The following is a 24,686-nucleotide window of genomic DNA, read 5'->3' on the forward strand; positions in this document are numbered from 1 at the left end:
GTTTTATTTCCAACTGCAATGGCTTGGAATTTGTCAGGATTTGCCTGCATACAATTAAATCTGAACCAGTCAATTAAAACAGCACTTTCTCTTTCGAGTGTACATAATAAATTATCAAAATAGTTCTTTTTATCCAGTGGATCATTCTTTTTATGTAATGGTACAACCTGAGCATAATAATTATTTCTTCTAAACAAATGCACTGACAATAAGGCATTATGTATCATAGTTTATGTCTGGCCGTGTCTACTTCTGCTTGAGAACTAAAAATGTTAATTAGACTTTGTATCGACAGAAGAACAAAAAAAAGTATAAAAAAGAAGCTTAGAATGGAAATCTATGACAAGCCGTTTTACTATTCATTCTTACTTCAAGATGTTTATTAAACTCATAAATAGTTTATAAGATATCTTATATCATTTTCTTTATAAGATACATTATACATTAAATGTGGTATCTTATAAACTTTTGAACATTCCTTCAAAAAAATATAAGATACCTTATAAAGTATCGGAGATATCTTATAAAGTATCGGAGATATCTTACAAAGTTCAAGATATCTTATAAAAACGACATTAAAGACCGTTTATTAGGGTGTCCCAAGTAATCACACATTTTTTTGCCAATATAATCATTCAATCATTAAAAAAAAAATTAACCAGATAATCAAAAATACAGTCTTAGATTATGTGGTCTTGCAATAAAAAAGTCTCTTTGGAAAAAAATCTTTGGATGTTCTACATAAATAACGTGCTTTTGATGGCCCTTTTGATTCTGTTGAAAATTCTGACTTTTCTACTCTTTACACTACACTTCCACACAATTTTACCAAACAAAAGTTTTCCTATTTAATTAAATGGTCGTTTGGTAAATCCGAATGCAAATAGATTTACTGCAATTCATTTAAAGCCTTCTTCTCTTACGAGGAATGTAAATATGACCTATAATGGTTTACTTTTTTAAAATTGTTATTTGGATGGAGAGTTGTCTCATTGGCACTCACACCACATCTTCCTATATCTAGATACTTACTGGAGGTGTAACGAGATGATTGAAGCTGTTGATTTTCTCCTTGATAATATTTATGTACGTTTCGGCAACACAGTTTATCGACAGGTTGTATATATTCTAATGGGCACTAATTGCGCCCTATGATAGCAGACTTGTTTGGTACTGTTATGAATCCGAGACAGTTTAGGACCAAACTCAGTAAAGATCCGTCTAAATTGCATTCAATCGATAAATTCAACAATACTTACCATTATCTTGATGATATTTTTTTGATAAATAATCAAGTATTATCTAAATATACTGCCGACATTTACCAAAAGGAACTTATTTTAAATGAATCAAATTTAATTAACTGTCCTTTCGTAGATTTAGCGGATATTTCGGTTTTACACGGGAAACTCCACACTAAAATTTACGACAAAAGGGACGATTTTTCGTTCCCTATTGTTAATTATCCCTTTTTGGATGGTGATGTTTCTTTAGGCACCATCTTACAGTGTTTATATTTCACAACTAGCTCGCTATGTTCGTGTCTGTTGTGACTTTTTGATTTTAACGATTTTGATTTGATTTTAATGTATTACTGGTAAATTATTAAGCCAGGATTTCGTTACCACAAATTACTTAAAACCTTTACTAAATTCTTCCATAGATATTTAGATTTTATTTGAAGTTTGGTTGCACCTGTAAAAAAGTTATTTCAAACGGGATAGCACATCCTTATTTTTACGGAAATGTTGTTTATTACCGTACCAGGAAATGTTGTTTACCGTGCCAGGTAATTTGGAAACGATCCTGATAAACTTATTTATCCTGATTTAGAGTAATTTCTCGCAATTTGATTGACTAATATTTTCCTAATAAATTTCAGTACAATTTTTTATTACGTCAATTGGAATTATTTCTCTTATTTATTAAGTCAATTGGAATTACCTCCCTTATACCATTGACCTAATAAAAAAAAAAAAGTTTCAGTTGCTTTATATAATATTTTTAATTTTTCACACTTTTAGATTCAATATCAATATATATTTTGTTGATATTGTCTTAATATTGAATTTGAATATAATAATATGTAATATAACAAAATCAATTGTTCAATTGTCCTAATACGGAATTTATCGGGTCAATAAAATTCATATCGGGTTTGGCTTCGCCTCAATTGAACACTGTGTAACTAATACGATCCTTAAATAGACTTATTCTAAAATGTTACCAATTCAAAACTATAATTACATCATTGAATATTGTTTTTATTGCTATTAATTTTTTTTTTATCAGTAAATAAAATCATACTAAATATTATTGTTATATCTACAATCTGTCGATACCTGTATCTTGACATTGCACAAAGTCATGTTTTTCTCTGGCTGTTTATGACGTCTTTATACTACATCCATTGGATGTTGGATGTGTACTGGTTGATAATTCAGTCTTAAAAGCATGATTTTCAGTTTATTAGTTGTAAGTGGCTTTGAACTGGCTGTCAGTAACGGCGATTACTGAGTCTCTATGATCAGTAAGTAGAGTATTTTTGTTATGGGGATATACAAGTAACCTGCCACGTTCACTCTGGTTTTTTGTTAGATGTATTTCTATTTGTATCCATCTGAGAATTAACCCTTTCAACTGATTTTTTTAGATCGTTCTTATGTTTTACTATTACACCACTGTTCCAGGTTTAGGGAAGGTAAGATCCCGCTTACATGCATGTTTAACCCCGCCACATTATGTATGTATGTGCCTGTCCAAAGTCAAGAGTCTGTATTTCAGTTGTTGTCGTTTGTTGATGTGTTACATATTTGTTTTTCGTTTATTTTTTGTACATAAACTTTTTTGTTTCTCGTTTGAATTGTTTTACAGTCGTCATTTCGGGGCCTTTTATACATGACTATGCGGTATGGGCTTTGCCCATTGTTGAAGGCCGTTCGGGGACTATAGTTGTTAATTTCTGTTCTTGTGGAGAGTTGTCTCATTGGCAATCATATCACAACGTCATTTTTATATCTATTAGAACGGCCAAGTTACAACATAATAAAAAAAAAAAAAAAAATACGAGGAGGCTCACAATATATATGATTTCATATAATAATGTAAGATATCTTATATTGTATATGAGATATCTTATATTATATGAGATATCTATAAGTTCGAATAAATAGTAAAACCTATATCCTGTGTATATTATTATTTTGTTACATTAAATGTACTGACATAAAGTGAAATGTGACACTCAAATATGTCTACATGTACCGTCAAGTTTATTTTGACCGAGAAATGAATCCAATGCTTAGTCAGAAAAACCCGGGATTCTTTGTAATGAATTCGTAAGAAGAATTAAGCCTTTTACGGATTTTTTTTGTTCACAAAAGTTCATTGTATAAAGGGAATTGTAACTATCATTTACGATAAATGAAGTAAAAATGATAATAACTGTATGAGGTAAACAGCTTTGAGATATTTTACCACAAGCATTTCGAATTTAATTACAGTGCGATAAATGTTCAATTCTAAAAATCTTTTTGTTTGTTTTTTTTCGTTTACTTGACGTATACCCACGAGATACCCACATATCTGTTTGACCATATGGCGTATACATACAACTACGCTCAACGATTGACACAACAAAAAAAACCACTTAAAAAGAGTAAGAAACGATTCGGATTCCAAGGCAACAGTTTACAGACATTTCATTAATATTCCAAGAGTTCGAATACATGTAAATGTTGAACAGACGATATCCCCAGACAAAAGATCAATATCATGTACATTCATAACGTTGAACAGTTGAAAACAATGTAGAAGTTATACAAGTTCTAGACCCTCAACATATGTTCATGTACCATGTCTTATATAATACATAGAGTATTTTGAAATGTACCCTCGTGCTGGTTCAGCGAGCGAACAACTATGTACAGTTTCATTTTAATAATTTTGGTATCTCTTGTAGATATTTGTACTATTTCAAGCTTTTTTTCCCATCAAAGTATAGATAATTCGACTTAACGAGAGAATTACCAACAAAAATGAAATCGAGGAACGTCTTAAAAACAAAAACAAACAGCTTCAAAATTGGCCGCAGAATCTAGAAATATAACATAGCCTTGGTATATGTTTTTGCCATTAACGTTTTTTGTGACGTTCTACACAATTTTAAATCAGTGGTTTTAATGGGTATGTACCGGGTACTTTTTTGTAATATGCATGATTTAGAATAATAAATAAAATGTTTAAAGAATACGTGCATTTTTCGTTGCTGCATGAAGTTAAACACGTGACTATAGTAATAGCAATTTGATTCAATAAAATAAAATTATTACTATTTTGCTTTATCTAACATGAAAAAGCATTCAATTATTTCTTTTTATTTAGTCGTCGGACAATCGTGTAAAGTAAACAATTCGTTCTCTCATGAGTCCCAATATCTTCCTAGTCCTATAACATATGACCTCGGGAGCATTATTTTCTATTTCTATATATTTCTAATATTATCTTTTCACTTATTTTGCTATTCATCTTTTTCACTATCAATGTGCTGCCCGAGCATTCAGAAAAAAAAATCAGTATAAAAACTTTGAAAGTCATGTGTTAAAGGACTAAATATCATCCCAACTATAACTATTACTGCTTTACTCTGAGTCTCCATCAACTTTATGACCTATTTATCAAATTTGCTACCTTCATCAAGTATCCCTTCTTGCTCGAGATCCCTTGTGGTTCGAGCTGTCTCATGGTAACAAATGTACATTCATGATACCAAACCAGCGACCGAACCCCTACTTAAGCCAAAAAAGAATTTAAAGGAACGTTTTCGATTTGAATTTATCCCTGAATTTTTTTCCTGCAAACTATTTGATGTCTTTATAAGACCTGTCTTGTTATATATGTATATATACATAATAGTAAGGTCTCGTTTAAGAAAAACTATTTTCCATTTGAAATCTTCGAAGCGATTAGAACAAGATGGCTATTTAGTGATACTGTGTCTTCATAAGATGAATAAACCGCGGGTTTCAGCCAAAACATAACTGCATGAGTAGGTTTTCTGTTGCCTCTTTTTATTATACAACAATTCATGTTACAGAGGCGGATTTGAGTCTCCACTTTTGTTGGAAAAATTTGGTTGATTACGCAGAGAATCATTGAAGCTTTACATGAACGGACTTCTCTTAGGCAGTCAGTTTCTGGATCCGCCACTGTGTTATATTTTTTTTTAAATGAGTTCATAGCCAGGGGATTAACCGTATTTTAAATAAGCTATGCATAAAATAAATCCCTGAAACATGATCTTTTTCGTAGATTGTATAGTTTTGCTCGAGAAAGATTTAAAGAGACAATATTTAGAAGATGTTTTTTTGCTGCAGACTTAAGTTAAGATAAACCATATGCCCAATGATTACTTAAAGATGAAGTTAAAACATATATATGCATGACTTCCACTCTTAGACAGTTCAGGGCTCCTTATTAAAATATCTGAGATAAACTTTGAAGAAATTTCAGGCTAGAAGTTGCAATCAGGAAAATTGGAAACATACAGAGACTAAATTGCAATTGTGGGCATGTCCTTCAACAGTTAAAAAATATCATGACCATGTTTTTGTTTCATGTTTATACTTCACTATTGCGTTTTCGTGTCATTTGCAAATAAAATTATTAGCAAATGAAGAGAGATAACTCTAGTGCATATCGATAGTTTCCAAAAGACTACAGAAGTTTTGGTAAAGATTTATGACTTCAATCAAGGTTGAATATTGGTAGGAGCCGGTTATTGCTAAGAAAACGTAATCTAAAATATAGAACCAGACATATTTTGGTAAACCAGACATAGTTTGATTGTACCAGACATATTTTGGCTATACCAATAAAATTGAGAATGGAAATGGGGAATGTGCCAAAGAGACAACAACCCGACCATAGTAAAAAACAACAGCAGAAGGTCACCAACAGGTCTTCAATGTAGCGAGAAATTCCCGCACCCGGAGGCGTCCTTCAACTGGCCCCTAACATATTTTAAATCCAGATTAGGGAGCTCCTATTTGAAAAAAGGCAGGATGAGCAACTTGGCTAAAAAAGAAAGGCAGGGTGATAATTTATGTATAAACAGTCAAACAGTCAGGATAAACTAAGATAAAAAAAAAGTTAGGACCGAAAAGAGTGAAAAATAAAAAGGCAGGACAGAGAGATTACAACGAAAAAATGCAGGACAAAAGTTTTCATCCTAGACCCCCCCCCCCCCCCCCCCCTAAAAATCAAACGGTAGCTCCCTTACTATGAAATTATAAAAAGAAATGCTGTGATGAAAACGGTCTTTCATATCTATAAGTGTTCTTCTTATATGTGTGTTTTATTTCGACAACTAGAAACATAAGAGTAGTTGTGAGAATACATGTAGGGTAATAATAAAACTGTTATAGATAGAAACATAGATTTATCAAATTATGTCAGAATTAGCTGGACCTTGTGGACGTGCCCAATGCAAATACGAACATAGAGCCTTCATACGGCCCTTTATCTCCTTTTTACAAATACTATGTTTGTCGTGTTTTGTATCTTTCGATTCACAGGCGATGTTCCACGAGTTCACGATGCTTGAGATTCACAAAACTACATTATATCTTACAAAAAACGGAGATCCTTATGAAACATAGGTTAAGTTGTCATTTTTATTCGAGATGCCTAAAATTTTGAACAATTTTATCAATGTCCACTGAGTCCCACTGTTGTCTTACATAGGGACACCAGTACTCAACGAAATTCTCATCGATCTAGAATATAGATTGAATTTACTTTCATTTTTTCTTGCATCTGGCATAAGTGTCAATAAGCTTTACCGATTTCATACAAGTCTGTATCTATACATCCCTCATTTCACAAGCTTAAACAGCATGTCTATTTTTTTAAGTTTTTCTGTAGTATATACAACAATTGAACTCTTTTAAGAAAAGAAATCAAACGTTGATGATGTTTGCACGGCTTGTAAAATGTTTCTGCATTTGTTGAGAAGATGTTGATATTTTCTAGTGTGCTCGATTGTTAGAAGTTCTAAAACAAATATCGACATGTTGAAAAAGTCGGTAGAGTAATTATTCTTAAATTATATCCAAATACATCTGAAGCATACAGCGAGTACCACAGTACTAACTAAAGAGTATAGAGCATACAGCGAGTACCACAGTACTAACTAAAGAGTAAACAAGTTTAAGCTGTAAATCGACGGGAATACATGTATTTCTTGGGTATAGAGGACACGAGGACTTCTGTACTTGATTATAAGTTTTTTTATGTGTCGTGCAGTTCAAAGGCTACCTTTGTTATACCAAAAGTTACCAAGAATGAATAATAAGTCATTATTTCCATGCTTTCTCCACATATTTGTTACTTAAAGTCACTGCTTTAGTTTGGTTGTGTTCATTTTTATATTTTATTTTCTTGAAATCCTTCCTATCATTCAGAGGACAGCGCAATATCATTTGCAAACAGTATAAATTATAAACAATTTAGCATACTAATGATAAGCTAGTTTGATGGTGGTGCATCGTTCATATAGATTTTCATGGTATAAAGTCTTTCTTAAATGCATGTATAAAAACATTGTCGAGGTTTTTAAATAGTTATTTAAAATGTCAGGTCACTTGAAATACTATCAAATTCTGATTTAGTGTTCTCATTAACTAAGATAAAGATTTATCAATTGAAACATTTAAACAAAGCGTTCATGTTTTATCATAGCCCCTCATTGTTACTCATCTACCCGTGTAATATGTTGTTTTGTGATCGGGTCCCGCTCAGTTCGTCTTGTCTCTACATATCAATTATTGTTAGATTGATGTAGAATTGAGTTAAAAAAAGGAAAGAAATATGGAAGACGGCGAAAAGAACAAAGACATAGATGTTGTGAAAACAAGCGAAATAAGTGTTATCGAAAAAGATGAAAATGACAATTTTGAAAGCCACCGAAAGTTGTCTGTATCGTCTATATCATCTTCGTTGTCGCACGAGAGCGTCTCAAATGCGTTTTCACGAGCCACTGACACTTCAGATATGCGACTGATTGTCGAAGGGAAACCTTTATACGTTTCCAGATTAGTTTTGTCCATAATTTCACCAGTTTTTAAGGAAATGTTTGAAAGACGTGCCAGGGAATTATCACTGTTTGAAATTCCACTTTCTGGTCGAAAATATGATGAAATGTTGGAATTCTTGTACAGTGTTTATCCTGACAGTTTAAAACCTATTTCAGGTAAGAAATTTCTCGTATAATACGCAAAATATTCTTCTGAAATTCAATGGTTGATGCTATATCAGCTGAATTCACGATCTAGTACCGATTAGGGATCATTTTCGGTATGACGTGAACATGTAATATTCAGCTGCATATTCTGATATTAGGTTGTTGATTTGCTGTCTCATTAATGTTTAACAATCACCTCCTTTAATTCTGAGTTTGTCTCTTTATGCCGTAAGATTTAGTGATATAAAATGTTTTATTTGATATTCTATTTGAGAGTTCCTTTATATGTGACGTCTCCTCATACACGAGGGTATAGATGGGGAGTCGTTCATTTCTGTAGCCTTTAACTTCTCCTCATACACGAGGGTATAGATGGGGAGTCGTTCATTTCTGTAGCCTTTAACTTCTCCTCATATGATACACGAGGGTATAGATGGGGAGTCGTTCATTTCTGTAGCCTTTAACTTCTCCTCATACACGAGGGTATAGATGGGGAGTCGTTCATTTCTGTAGCCTTTAACTTCTCCTCATACACGAGGGTATAGCTGGGGAGTCGATCATTTCTGTAGCCATTAACTTCTCCTAATACACGAGGGTATAGATGGGGAGTCGATCATTTCTGTAGCCTTTAACTTCTCCTAATACACGAGGGTATAGATGGGGAGTCGTTCATTTCTGTAGCCTTTAACTTCTCCTCATACACGAGGGTATAGATGGGGAGTCGTTCATTTCTGTAGCCTTTAACTTCTCCTAATACACGAGGGTATAGATGGGGAGTCGATCATTTCTGTAGCCTTTAACTTCTCCTAATACACGAGGGTATAGATGGGGAGTCGATCATTTCTGTAGCCTTTAACTTCTCCTAATACACGAAGGTATAGATGGGGAGTCGTTGATTTCTGTAGCCTGTAACTTTTCCTCATACACGAGGGTATAGATGGGGAGTCGTTCATTTCTGTAGCCTTTAACTTCTCCTAATACACGAGGGTATAAAAATAAAATAAATAAATAAATAATCTTTATTTCAAGAGGATGATCCCATTAGTTAAAACTAATCTTCCTGAGAATCCTCAAAATAATAATAACATATTTATAAGTACATAGAGTATTATAAAGTTATATTATACATACACGATAGATATAGATGGGGAGTCGATCATTTCTGTAGCCTTTAACTTCTCCTGATACACGAGGGTATAAGAAGATAAAGATAAAGATAAAGATATTTTATTTCCTTATCATAGGGCTCATAACAAGCATGTAATCACATAAAGTAAAAATAAAAAGCCTTTTTCTCCCACTCGCATACACTCACATATACAACTATCGTTCTGATTAAGGATAATTGATTTTACAGTACAACATGTAAATGAAAAAAATAAAATACAGATAAAAATACCATTACAAACGTATTTTTTTGTGAGGAGAGTCAGTTGGCTACATTGTATATATATGGAACGAAGGATAACTCTTACTGCCCAGAAAAGAACAATTCAAGTATATAATGTTACAATAAACTGGTGAAGACTATAAACAGTCAGGATTCTACTTCGTCAGAATTATCTCCCCATTACGCCAGTTCATTTTCACAATCGTAGAAATGGAAGCCATTGTAGGGATGACGCGCTACCAATTTTGCCCATGGAAACCGATAAATTTACCCACATTGCACCATTACGATCCTTATATGTCAGTTGTATTTTAAAAGACAAATGTATCAACTAGCTAAGGAGCATCAGTTAACGATCTTGTCTGCATTGATTCAACTTAAAACTATCGTGTGATCGGTTGTCAGGTGAAATTTTCGAAAATTCATAAACATATAAAAAAAATCTAATTAAAAATTTCGTGGAAGGGCAGACTAGATTTTTTTAGTGTATAAAGACTATAAACCCTAGTTTTCACACACAAAAAAATTATATTTTTTCAAAGATATGCATTTTCATCATCCAACTTGAAAGACTGTCGTCAAGAACTTTCAGTAAAAAAAAGCTATTCGAACACACCTTCTCTGTTTTTGTGACTCATTAGATAGGTATTTCACTTGACCCATATATTTCATCTTTTAGTACTGTTATTTCTTTGTGTTATAAAGTCAATCTGTAGCTTTGATATATAAAAAAATAATAGAATCTGAAGCGAAACGATGTATGAAATAATCTTACTTTGTACAATATCAAGACAAAATATTCAACTCAAACACGCCTAACATAAAAAGGTGCACTCGATTTTCTCTTTTCGATAAAATCGTTACCCATTTTTGGAATTTTTTTTTGAGTCACATAATAGAAGGACAGACACGAAAATTTTTGAACTAATAGATTGATATGTTTTCCGTCCATGATAATTTTTTCAAAAAAATCGGAGGTTATGCATTTTCTTCATCCAACTTGAAAGATACCCATGTTGTCGACTTGAAATCTAATTGTTCTGCTTAACTATGTACTAGATAAATTGAAAACTTATGCAAATGGTGTTTTTAAAATAAAACACCTCGTAATTGAGAAGAAAATTGTAATTTTGTTTGTTTCTTTTTTGTCACTATGGTAAACAATACAGTACACAGTTATCGCCTTCTCTAACAAAGAGCTTCGATTCTTTTGTTCTATTTCAACCGGGTTTCCGACTGCAAATAAGTTTTATAAGTTTCAGTTAAGCAACTATTTAGTTTCTCAATGTGTAAAATGAGGATAGCAATTCACATAATTTAGAGTTAAAATGAAGGCTATCGTTTGACATAAACCAAATGAGCAGATTACTATCGGATATTTGGGATAAATATGGGTATTTTGCAAAGAGTTCATCCAGAAAGGTTTTTCTTTCCTTATTATAAAAGGTACATTTAAATAAAAAATGTTCGTCGTCTTCAACCGAGTTCATTGAACAAAACTGGCATGTTCTCTCTGATCTTGACAGTGTAATATTTTTTCCATGGTCATCAATTTTTCGTTCGTAACGGCCTAATACACGACGATATAGATGGGGAGTCGATCATTTCTGTAGCCTTTAACTTCTCCTAATACACGAGGGTATAGATGGGGAGTCGATCATTTCTGTAGCCTTTAACTTCTCCTAATACACGAGGGTATAGATGGGGAGTCGATCATTTCTGTAGCCTTTAACTTCTCCTAATACACGAGGGTATAGATGGGGAGTCGATCATTTCTGTAGCCTTTAACTTCTCCTAATACACGAGGGTATAGATGGGGAGTCGATTATTTCTGTAGCCTTTAACTTCTAATACACGAGGGTATAGATGGGGAGTCGATCATTTCTGTAGCCTTTAACTTCTCCCAATACAAGAGGGTATAGATGGGGAGTCGATCATTTCTGTAGCCTTTAACTTCTCCTAATACACGAGGGTATAGATGGACAGTCCTTCATTTCTGTAGCCTTTAACTTCTTCACTCATTATTCTTTATCTTTAAAAATAACGGCTATTCTATATTTACTTGATATCTGCATTCAGGACATTGTTCTTTTTGTGTGATTAGTATAGTTTTACCTGGAATACTAATTTTTGCAGTTTTCCGTAGACACAAATATATTATTGTTACATTCGTAATAAATCGGTTCCTTACTCAACTCTTCATTCCGGCAATAGTCTCCAATGTAACAATACTTTACATTTCCATGAAACCGTAGCCAGTGCTTTTTTTTATACTTTGGCACACCAATATTCTATATTTTTTATTTGTTTTGTGCCAATTTTTCTCTATTCTTTATGTTTTTGCGCATTGTTCTCTATTCTGTAACCCCTATCCACGCCCTCATACAAAACAACTTATAAGTATATTCCATGAAATCGTTATTTGATTTGTGTCAGTCATAGGTATATTTCAAACATGTTTTTTTTTAGACAAAAAACTCGATGTTTTACAAGAATGTAATGTGTTTTTCCTTTTTCAGATGAAAACCTCTCTGTGTTGCTCAAACTTTCAGAGGAATACAAAGTACAAACGTTAAAGAATCGTTGTTCGCAGTTTATGCTGAGACAGATAGAAAATGGACCAAAATCATTACCAGTGGAACAACTCGTCTGGTTCATGAAATTGGCAGATCATTATAAACTTGAAACCATTATAGACAAAGCTATAGAACAGGCAACCAGAACGCCCTCAGATTTATTAGAAAACAATTCAGAATTTTATGATCTTTCACCAACAACAACTACAAAAATATTTATGGGTAGACTGCGACTATTTGAAAAGGCCCATCAAAAAATTCAGAAGAAAGTAGCAGAAATTGAAGCCCACTGTAGCGTTTATCATAAAAAAGACAGTATTTGTACGAAGTGTTACGTATCAATAGGAAAATTAGCAGTTGGCGAGTTTTCAAGGTTATGACATTAAAATCAAAAAAGTTTTCAAGTTGGTTATAACAGCAAACTATATAAATAAACAATCAAAATAAATGAAAGAGTCACAATTAGATTCGTGTTCTGCAGCACAAGTGGGAAATAACGAATGTACAGAAATTTTAAAATTGGAATTAACTACAGCTAGTCAGTGCATAAAAAAAATAATATATATTTACGTATTATGGTATACATATACATATATATACACAGTTGTCCTTCCTTCGTCAATAAATCGGACAATTACTCAAAAACGCTTTAACATATTGTCAAGAAACTTTGGTGAATTGACGATTTTTATAAATTATAAAAAAAGGCAAAAATATAAACATCAGAAAAAGGTCCATGCCCCAAGTTTCTCCAGTGTTTTCACTTACTAACAAAAGGTTGACAGGATAGATTCTCTTTAAATTGACCATAGCGAATGCAATCTAAGAGATACACCAATATTCAGACAATATGCGTATGGTCCAAATCCTCTTTTTATGAAAATGGTTTGTTTTGCTTAGTCTTTTGTGTTCTATGCTGTGTTTTGTGTACTATATTGTTTGTTCTATTTCTTTTTTCACCATTGGCGTACGTCAGTTTATTTTCGGTTTATGAGTTTGAATGTCCCTCTGGTATCCTTCGCCTCTCTTTTAATTCTATCCACATTGACTCTATGTTGCATTTTAAACATTTTAAATCATCCCGTATAAGTTTTCTTGTTTTGAGATATAGAATCATATTCAAAACAGTGTGGTCCTGGCCATTGATTGACGACCTAAATTATCCCATTGACTGGGACAGATTAGGTGAACGTTTGTCTGTAACGACCATTGCTCACTTTTTGCTTATTATAGAATTAAAACTGTGGGGTCACCAAAGGTTCTTAACGCCTTTAATAATAAAATAATTCGAAAAATTATTCAGGAATAACCTTTATGTTTTGATTTATATTATTGATATAAATCAACACATCGTATTATTCCGGATTCGTTTTTCGATTTTTTTTATTTAGGTGTTGAGAACCTTTGGTGACCCCACAGATTCAGTGTCTTTAACAAGTACATAGTGAGCAGTGATTGTTACCGACAAACGTTCACCTAATCTGTCCCAGTCAATGGGATAATTTAGGTCGTCAATCAATGGCCAGGACCACACTGTTTTGAATATGATTCTAAATACCCTGCCACACTCTCCCCTCCCGATTTTCTAATCCTGACTTTTATTATGTGTACCCCTAATGGTAAGAATTAGAAATTCAAACAGATATTATTAACTTCAAGGTTATTTTCAGTATAAAACGGAAGAACAAAGTCACTTGCAAAATCAGGAAAACACTTATCATATCAGATGGACCAACAAACGAAATATGACATTTTTAAAACGCGGAAGAAGGAAATATTGATTTAATTATCAGGAAAAGTTTAAAGTGCATATATGAAACAATTCCCAAGACATAATTTGAATGATTTTTTATAGTTCTAAATTATTTACTGTACAGAAATGGACCATGGCAAACAGCTGTGGCCGATAATAAGTTCACAGTTTTGTCGTCAAGAGTAGATCCGAACTTAGTTTCTGAGCTACATGAATGAAAATTTCTTTCAAGAAAAAATAAAAGGCGAATTGATGCATATAAGTCTGTAGATATAAATGTTTGATTTACGTAACATAACGTAGAATAGAAAGAATCAGCCCACTTGTCTTCATTAGTCGTCTTTTTTATGTTCTTGTTTGTTTAAAAATTAAATATGAGCTATGTGAATCCTCCACAGTCTGTATGGCTCAATCTAGTACCATTCTTGAAGTAAAATCGTGGCCAGCAATCCGTAAAACATAGATCAATACTGTAATAAAAAAAAACACCATGAGAGACCGGCTTTATTTCATACATTCAAGTTTATCTCACAGAGGCTATAGCGTAAAATCATTAGAATATAGTGAAACTGAAAAGACAAAAATCCCACCGAATACCAAGTAAAGAAAAAACAAAGCAACAAACAAATGCAGCCTTTAACGCTGATGTCACAAACTTTTTTTCAAATCAATTACTAAAAATTGGAAATTACATAAAATTGAGAATGGAAATGGGGAATGTGTCAAAGAGACAACAACCCGACCAAATAAAAATCAACAGCAGAGGGTCACCAACAGGTCTTCAATGTAGCGAGAAATTCCCGCACCCGGAGGCGTCCTTCAGCTGGCCCCTAAAATGTTGTAAATCGTTGCCTTGAAGAAAGTTTGTTACTGAATGTATCTGAAGCTTAACAGTACTAAAGATATTTTTTGTGGTGTTTTATATTCTCATTCTTGTTCATTTTTGTTTGAATGATAGTTGCTTGCTTAACGGCTTTCGTCCAGTGGGAATCGATTCGTAAATACCAAGGACGATAGGCTATCAAAAATTAAAAGTTTTGTTCTGCAAGGTAGGCTGAACCCACAGGGATGGAAATTTCGAATGGAAAGTAGGATATGTAGGAAATTCGAAGGTGACATATATTGAGTCAAGCAATCTATGGTCACCTCAAACAATTGTGCAAGGTTTCTTCTACGTTCCGAAATAAACGACTAGCTAAAGTTCTCGTTGAAGTACCCTTGCAATTTGCTTCTTTTAATTATCCATTAGAATATCTTATATTTCGTAGCCTCGAATAAACAAAGGAAAAAGTCGTCAAGAAGATCCCAGTGGGAATCAGATTGTATGAGGGGTCCATAGGTGACCAGTGGGAATCAGATTGTATGAGGGGTCAATAGGTAACCAGTGGGAATCAGATTGTATGAGGGGTCCATAGGTGACCCGTGGGAACCAGATTGTATGAGGGGTTCATAGGTGACCCGTGGGAATCAGATAGAATGAGGGGTCCATATGTGACCAGTAGGAATCAGATTGTATGAGGGGTCTATTGGTGACCAGTGGGAATCAGATGGTATGAGGGGTCCATAGGTGGCCTTTTGACGGGGGGGGGGGAATGTTTGCCATATCTAACAAGCATTTATTTTCCACTGGCAATACATATGACGCATCAACTCAGTTATCTTTTGTGCGTAATTTTTAATTTGTTCCGAATATTTGCCTCTGGGTGTTAAACAAGCAACAATCAATAAATCAAGCATTACCTCGTGGGTTCATTATTTAACAACAATGACTGGTAAACTATTAACAAGTTTAGTAACAACTGTTTACCTCTCAGGCAATGTTGACGTCAGATAGACATGATAGAGTAGGCTTTTTTTTTTAAATATTTCATTATGGATACGTTTAGAAGTACTTTTACATAATTTGATTTCAAATTTTTATAATGAAGCATCTATGAATTTGGCTACACATGCATATTATATTATACATGATAATTGTGTAGTTACTACTTACTCGCAGATGGCCTCTTTGACCTGACAATACATATTGTTACAGTGGTTTTTGTTTAACTACTTACTCGCAGACGACCTCTCTGATCTGACAATACATACTGTTACAGTGGTTTTTGTTTCTGTAGTAACTACTTACTCGCAGACGGCCTCTCTGATCTGACAATACAAATTGTTGCAGTGGGTTTTATGCAGTTATGACTGAGCTGCATTATGCGAGCACCCTAGATTTGTGTTCTACCCAATAAGGCAGCAACCATTTGATTTTCTGGGGGGGCTATGGTTTTTTTTCTGAACAAACTTTTTTTTTTCGCCTGCGGCGAAAAACAATCTATTTTTTTTCGCTACAAGTCGAAAACAATTTTTTTCTTTCAATTTTAGCATTACATATAGTGGCAGCTGAGCGTGAAACAAACAATTTTTTTTTCTCAGAATCAAAAACAAATTATTTTGTTCTCCAAAAACTGGAAACAAACTTTTTTTTCCAAAAAAAAACCATAGCCCCCCCCCCCCCCCCCCCCCCCCCCCCCCCCCCCAGAAAATCAAATGGTTGCTGCCTAAATGCTGAAATACTTGCAATTGTTATTATCTAGCTGGCTACTATGTTATATATAACCATGATAACTAATTGAACACTAGTCTTTTTTAATACTTTTAATTCTGGATTACAAAAAAAATATGACAAAAAAAACCTTAAATGATCGTCGAATTACCCAAAAGTTTTGAAGTTGCACATTGGAAATAGTGCTCATTAGGAATCATTATGTAGTTTATTATCACCTGTGTTTTGGGCTATTAAAGATGTCAAGGAACAATTGTATGAAATATTTAATCGCCGAAAATCTGTAAAGACAAGCAGTTTAGAATTCCCAAATGGCAAAAGTCGTAGGAATATATTGTTTGTCGTCAATACGTAGTACAACTACGTCAGTAATCTATTATATAATAAGTTCAACTGTTCATGCTGTTGGCGGCAATTTCAACTTGAATTAGAAGACGAAATTTTGGTATCTTTTCAATTTGGAGGCAGGGGTTTAAATTAGCGGTGGTCCGAGGTCCGCGACTTTCCACTTTTGCAATCGGAATTTCGACGTGGTTACTAGCTACGCCCGACGGACCGTCCACTTGAAAGACAATAAAAAATAACTTGGCAAACCTTGTCACCAAAGTCAAAGACAAAATCTCCAAATAAACGATCTCAAAACTTATTTTCATCATTATTACTCATGACAGCGATGTTCATTTTGTTCAACCGCTAGCTTTATACAGAAAATTGCCGACGTATAATGTGTAAATTCGAGTAAAATCGTATCTGACTAACAAAAACAACATTGAAAACACAATAACCATGGCTACCGTGAAGGTGGCACGGTAGTATTTCCTGGCCCATAAGGGATAATGATAGCCTTTTTAGAATTTTCACCACTTTCTAACACTGCAAAAAATTCTACATTCACAGTTAACTGAAGTACTTTCATTTTACTATTCAGAAATGAATTTGAATATGTATCATGACCGTTTACTTTTTTTGCTATTTTTAAAAACCTAAGGCCACTAGTACTTTTAGGTATTTTATGGTGCAGTGAATACAAAATTTAAAAAAATTCTCAAAAATTCATTTTCATCTGTATGTAAAATTATTTCATATTTTTCTACACCTGATTCATCCCTCAGTTTGGGAAAGTATGTTCAGTTGATACTGTATTTTTTGTCCAATCACACTGTTTAGATACATTTACCTAAGTAGGGTACACAAAAGAGCAACCTAAATTCTGGAATGCAAATACTACCGTGCCACCTTAACCAAGACATAACAAACTTGAAACCAGTCATGACACCTATGATTCATAGACTTCTTACTTTGGAACATATTACAATAAAGAATACTAGTCTGCACTCATTTCTTACCAAAAAAAATGAAACATTACATCCCTACCCCATCTGGCAGATTTTCACTTTTTTTTCATTTTACCATTTTTACTTAAAGAGTGAACAAAACCCAAATATATTATGTTTCAAATCAACACAGAAGTCAAACATGGTGATTCAGGAGGAATTATTGGATTGCCAACTATGTTTATGGTTAATCTGACTAAAAGAAACAGTTTAAGCACCAAATCATGAAAACTGATATCAAAGTCCATTCCACATTTTACAGCATGCCTTATATTACTTTAAACATTTCCAGATTATGAGGGCAATACAACAAGAGTCTTTAGATTGCAGTTAACTGTTATTCCAAAATCTGTTTGACAATACATGTACTAGAATACATCTCTAAGTTGACTGTTTGTCTATTTCTCATGTATGCATTAAGTTAAATTATGTCCCCTTACATAATCAATTTGCCTTTATTGTGCTTTTCACTATCAGAAAATATTAACAACTAATGGTATTTGCATGGAAAATGAATAAACCATTTAATCTTACTGATATAGCATCATAAATACATTCTTTGTCAAAAATAATGTCTAGTTAATGTACAGAAACCCCTATTTCTATCTCTTTTTCAGACCAATATGAGAGATAAATGACTAAGTAAGAACCCCTTAACCACTTACTGATTCCCCAAAAGCTCCTTCTGGTGTCATTTTACATTAGAACTACAAATTAAACCTCAAGAAAACTAGTATAGCTGTACTTGTGTTGAAAAAAATAAGAATTATGCAATTTATTTATTTCGGTGAAAATAATAGGATGTACATGCAACCGAAGAATGTCGCGTCTCAAATTTCAGTGGTTGCACATGTGTCAGACACTGCGAAAAGTTAAAGCGAGCATTTATAATTAAAAATATTTTGCAAGTTACATAAAAATAATGAAGTTCTACTTTCTAGGTAAATTTTTACATTATTACCTACACATCAGCCAAAATTTGCTGAATCAGCAATTTTTACTCTCAGGGGTGGAATTTAAGGCTTGTTTTTATCATAGTTGCCCTTAATCAACTTTTTATTGATAAACTTACAAATTGCATGGGTAAAAAAAGTTCCTTTATTGATTTAGTGTAAAAATATATATCCCCCTTAACCAAGACATAACAAACTTGAAACCAGTCATGACACCTATGATTCATAGACTTCTTACTTTGGAACATATTACAATAAAGAATACTAGTCTGCACTCATTTCTTACCAAAAAAAATGAAACATTACATCCCTACCCCATCTGGCAGATTTTCACTTTTTTTTCATTTTACCATTTTTACTTAAAGAGTGAACAAAACCCAAATATATTATGTTTCAAATCAACACAGAAGTCAAACATGGTGATTCAGGAGGAATTATTGGATTGCCAACTATGTTTATGGTTAATCTGACTAAAAGAAACAGTTTAAGCACCAAATCATGAAAACTGATATCAAAGTCCATTCCACATTTTACAGCATGCCTTATATTACTTTAAACATTTCCAGATTATGAGGGCAATACAACAAGAGTCTTTAGATTGCAGTTAACTGTTATTCCAAAATCTGTTTGACAATACATGTACTAGAATACATCTCTAAGTTGACTGTTTGTCTATTTCTCATGTATGCATTAAGTTAAATTATGTCCCCTTACATAATCAATTTGCCTTTATTGTGCTTTTCACTATCAGAAAATATTAACAACTAATGGTATTTGCATGGAAAATGAATAAACCATTTAATCTTACTGATATAGCATCATAAATACATTCTTTGTCAAAAATAATGTCTAGTTAATGTACAGAAACCCCTATTTCTATCTCTTTTTCAGACCAATATGAGAGATAAATGACTAAGTAAGAACCCCTTAACCACTTACTGATTCCCCAAAAGCTCCTTCTGGTGTCATTTTACATTAGAACTACAAATTAAACCTCAAGAAAACTAGTATAGCTGTACTTGTGTTGAAAAAAATAAGAATTATGCAATTTATTTATTTCGGTGAAAATAATAGGATGTACATGCAACCGAAGAATGTCGCGTCTCAAATTTCAGTGGTTGCACATGTGTCAGACACTGCGAAAAGTTAAAGCGAGCATTTATAATTAAAAATATTTTGCAAGTTACATAAAAATAATGAAGTTCTACTTTCTAGGTAAATTTTTACATTATTACCTACACATCAGCCAAAATTTGCTGAATCAGCAATTTTTACTCTCAGGGGTGGAATTTAAGGCTTGTTTTTATCATAGTTGCCCTTAATCAACTTTTTATTGATAAACTTACAAATTGCATGGGTAAAAAAAGTTCCTTTATTGATTTAGTGTAAAAATATATATCCCCCTTAACCAAGACATAACAAACTTGAAACCAGTCATGACACCTATGATTCATAGACTTCTTACTTTGGAACATATTACAATAAAGAATACTAGTCTGCACTCATTTCTTACCAAAAAAAATGAAACATTACATCCCTACCCCATCTGGCAGATTTTCACTTTTTTTTCATTTTACCATTTTTACTTAAAGAGTGAACAAAACCCAAATATATTATGTTTCAAATCAACACAGAAGTCAAACATGGTGATTCAGGAGGAATTATTGGATTGCCAACTATGTTTATGGTTAATCTGACTAAAAGAAACAGTTTAAGCACCAAATCATGAAAACTGATATCAAAGTCCATTCCACATTTTACAGCATGCCTTATATTACTTTAAACATTTCCAGATTATGAGGGCAATACAACAAGAGTCTTTAGATTGCAGTTAACTGTTATTCCAAAATCTGTTTGACAATACATGTACTAGAATACATCTCTAAGTTGACTGTTTGTCTATTTCTCATGTATGCATTAAGTTAAATTATGTCCCCTTACATAATCAATTTGCCTTTATTGTGCTTTTCACTATCAGAAAATATTAACAACTAATGGTATTTGCATGGAAAATGAATAAACCATTTAATCTTACTGATATAGCATCATAAATACATTCTTTGTCAAAAATAATGTCTAGTTAATGTACAGAAACCCCTATTTCTATCTCTTTTTCAGACCAATATGAGAGATAAATGACTAAGTAAGAACCCCTTAACCACTTACTGATTCCCCAAAAGCTCCTTCTGGTGTCATTTTACATTAGAACTACAAATTAAACCTCAAGAAAACTAGTATAGCTGTACTTGTGTTGAAAAAAATAAGAATTATGCAATTTATTTATTTCGGTGAAAATAATAGGATGTACATGCAACCGAAGAATGTCGCGTCTCAAATTTCAGTGGTTGCACATGTGTCAGACACTGCGAAAAGTTAAAGCGAGCATTTATAATTAAAAATATTTTGCAAGTTACATAAAAATAATGAAGTTCTACTTTCTAGGTAAATTTTTACATTATTACCTACACATCAGCCAAAATTTGCTGAATCAGCAATTTTTACTCTCAGGGGTGGAATTTAAGGCTTGTTTTTATCATAGTTGCCCTTAATCAACTTTTTATTGATAAACTTACAAATTGCATGGGTAAAAAAAGTTCCTTTATTGATTTAGTGTAAAAATATATATCCCCCTTAAGGTGGCACGGTAGTATTTCCTGGCCCATAAGGGATAATGATAGCCTTTTTAGAATTTTCACCACTTTCTAACACTGCAAAAAATTCTACATTCACAGTTAACTGAAGTACTTTCATTTTACTATTCAGAAATGAATTTGAATATGTATCATGACCGTTTACTTTTTTTGCTATTTTTAAAAACCTAAGGCCACTAGTACTTTTAGGTATTTTATGGTGCAGTGAATACAAAATTTAAAAAAATTCTCAAAAATTCATTTTCATCTGTATGTAAAATTATTTCATATTTTTCTACACCTGATTCATCCCTCAGTTTGGGAAAGTATGTTCAGTTGATACTGTATTTTTTGTCCAATCACACTGTTTAGATACATTTACCTAAGTAGGGTACACAAAAGAGCAACCTAAATTCTGGAATGCAAATACTACCGTGCCACCTTAACCAAGACATAACAAACTTGAAACCAGTCATGACACCTATGATTCATAGACTTCTTACTTTGGAACATATTACAATAAAGAATACTAGTCTGCACTCATTTCTTACCAAAAAAAATGAAACATTACATCCCTACCCCATCTGGCAGATTTTCACTTTTTTTTCATTTTACCATTTTTACTTAAAGAGTGAACAAAACCCAAATATATTATGTTTCAAATCAACACAGAAGTCAAACATGGTGATTCAGGAGGAATTATTGGATTGCCAACTATGTTTATGGTTAATCTGACTAAAAGAAACAGTTTAAGCACCAAATCATGAAAACTGATATCAAAGTCCATTCCACATTTTACAGCATGCCTTATATTACTTTAAACATTTCCAGATTATGAGGGCAATACAACAAGAGTCTTTAGATTGCAGTTAACTGTTATTCCAAAATCTGTTTGACAATACATGTACTAGAATACATCTCTAAGTTGACTGTTTGTCTATTTCTCATGTATGCATTAAGTTAAATTATGTCCCCTTACATAATCAATTTGCCTTTATTGTGCTTTTCACTATCAGAAAATATTAACAACTAATGGTATTTGCATGGAAAATGAATAAACCATTTAATCTTACTGATATAGCATCATAAATACATTCTTTGTCAAAAATAATGTCTAGTTAATGTACAGAAACCCCTATTTCTATCTCTTTTTCAGACCAATATGAGAGATAAATGACTAAGTAAGAACCCCTTAACCACTTACTGATTCCCCAAAAGCTCCTTCTGGTGTCATTTTACATTAGAACTACAAATTAAACCTCAAGAAAACTAGTATAGCTGTACTTGTGTTGAAAAAAATAAGAATTATGCAATTTATTTATTTCGGTGAAAATAATAGGATGTACATGCAACCGAAGAATGTCGCGTCTCAAATTTCAGTGGTTGCACATGTGTCAGACACTGCGAAAAGTTAAAGCGAGCATTTATAATTAAAAATATTTTGCAAGTTACATAAAAATAATGAAGTTCTACTTTCTAGGTAAATTTTTACATTATTACCTACACATCAGCCAAAATTTGCTGAATCAGCAATTTTTACTCTCAGGGGTGGAATTTAAGGCTTGTTTTTATCATAGTTGCCCTTAATCAACTTTTTATTGATAAACTTACAAATTGCATGGGTAAAAAAAGTTCCTTTATTGATTTAGTGTAAAAATATATATCCCCCTTAAGGTGGCACGGTAGTATTTCCTGGCCCATAAGGGATAATGATAGCCTTTTTAGAATTTTCACCACTTTCTAACACTGCAAAAAATTCTACATTCACAGTTAACTGAAGTACTTTCATTTTACTATTCAGAAATGAATTTGAATATGTATCATGACCGTTTACTTTTTTTGCTATTTTAAAAACCTAAGGCCACTAGTACTTTTAGGTATTTTATGGTGCAGTGAATACAAAATTTAAAAAAATTCTCAAAAATTCATTTTCATCTGTATGTAAAATTATTTCATATTTTTCTACACCTGATTCATCCCTCAGTTTGGGAAAGTATGTTCAGTTGATACTGTATTTTTTGTCCAATCACACTGTTTAGATACATTTACCTAAGTAGGGTACACAAAAGAGCAACCTAAATTCTGGAATGCAAATACTACCGTGCCACCTTAACCAAGACATAACAAACTTGAAACCAGTCATGACACCTATGATTCATAGACTTCTTACTTTGGAACATATTACAATAAAGAATACTAGTCTGCACTCATTTCTTACCAAAAAAAATGAAACATTACATCCCTACCCCATCTGGCAGATTTTCACTTTTTTTTCATTTTACCATTTTTACTTAAAGAGTGAACAAAACCCAAATATATTATGTTTCAAATCAACACAGAAGTCAAACATGGTGATTCAGGAGGAATTATTGGATTGCCAACTATGTTTATGGTTAATCTGACTAAAAGAAACAGTTTAAGCACCAAATCATGAAAACTGATATCAAAGTCCATTCCACATTTTACAGCATGCCTTATATTACTTTAAACATTTCCAGATTATGAGGGCAATACAACAAGAGTCTTTAGATTGCAGTTAACTGTTATTCCAAAATCTGTTTGACAATACATGTACTAGAATACATCTCTAAGTTGACTGTTTGTCTATTTCTCATGTATGCATTAAGTTAAATTATGTCCCCTTACATAATCAATTTGCCTTTATTGTGCTTTTCACTATCAGAAAATATTAACAACTAATGGTATTTGCATGGAAAATGAATAAACCATTTAATCTTACTGATATAGCATCATAAATACATTCTTTGTCAAAAATAATGTCTAGTTAATGTACAGAAACCCCTATTTCTATCTCTTTTTCAGACCAATATGAGAGATAAATGACTAAGTAAGAACCCCTTAACCACTTACTGATTCCCCAAAAGCTCCTTCTGGTGTCATTTTACATTAGAACTACAAATTAAACCTCAAGAAAACTAGTATAGCTGTACTTGTGTTGAAAAAAATAAGAATTATGCAATTTATTTATTTCGGTGAAAATAATAGGATGTACATGCAACCGAAGAATGTCGCGTCTCAAATTTCAGTGGTTGCACATGTGTCAGACACTGCGAAAAGTTAAAGCGAGCATTTATAATTAAAAATATTTTGCAAGTTACATAAAAATAATGAAGTTCTACTTTCTAGGTAAATTTTTACATTATTACCTACACATCAGCCAAAATTTGCTGAATCAGCAATTTTTACTCTCAGGGGTGGAATTTAAGGCTTGTTTTTATCATAGTTGCCCTTAATCA

The 24,686-nt window shown here is 32.7% G+C and overlaps 2 protein-coding genes and 1 long non-coding RNA gene across 3 annotated transcripts in view; 2 read left to right on the forward strand and 1 right to left on the reverse strand.

Moving 5' to 3' along the window:
- The window catches only part of LOC139502819 (peroxisome proliferator-activated receptor delta-like), a 39,006-nt gene extending 26,474 nt beyond the window's left edge, over positions 1 to 12,532 (forward strand). The window contains exon 9 of the mRNA XM_071292432.1: positions 12,152 to 12,532. The gene's annotated coding sequence lies outside the window, so the exon portion shown is untranslated. The remainder of the gene's footprint in view (positions 1 to 12,151) is intronic.
- Positions 7,870 to 12,588, forward strand: LOC139504300 (BTB and MATH domain-containing protein 38-like). The gene is made up of 2 exons (XM_071294365.1): positions 7,870 to 8,251; positions 12,152 to 12,588. The coding sequence occupies exons 1-2, from the start codon at positions 7,870 to 7,872 to the stop codon at positions 12,586 to 12,588; spliced, it is 819 nt and encodes a 272-aa protein (XP_071150466.1).
- Positions 12,589 to 14,041: 1,453 nt separating this feature from the next.
- The window catches only part of LOC139502822 (uncharacterized), a 54,827-nt gene continuing 44,182 nt past the window's right edge, over positions 14,042 to 24,686 (reverse strand). The window contains exon 3 of the long non-coding RNA XR_011658952.1: positions 14,042 to 14,431. This is a non-coding gene — a long non-coding RNA (uncharacterized lncRNA). The remainder of the gene's footprint in view (positions 14,432 to 24,686) is intronic.

The sequence above is a fragment of the Mytilus edulis genome, chromosome 14, assembly GCF_963676685.1.
Source record: "Mytilus edulis chromosome 14, xbMytEdul2.2, whole genome shotgun sequence".
NCBI lineage: Eukaryota > Metazoa > Mollusca > Bivalvia > Mytilida > Mytilidae > Mytilus > Mytilus edulis.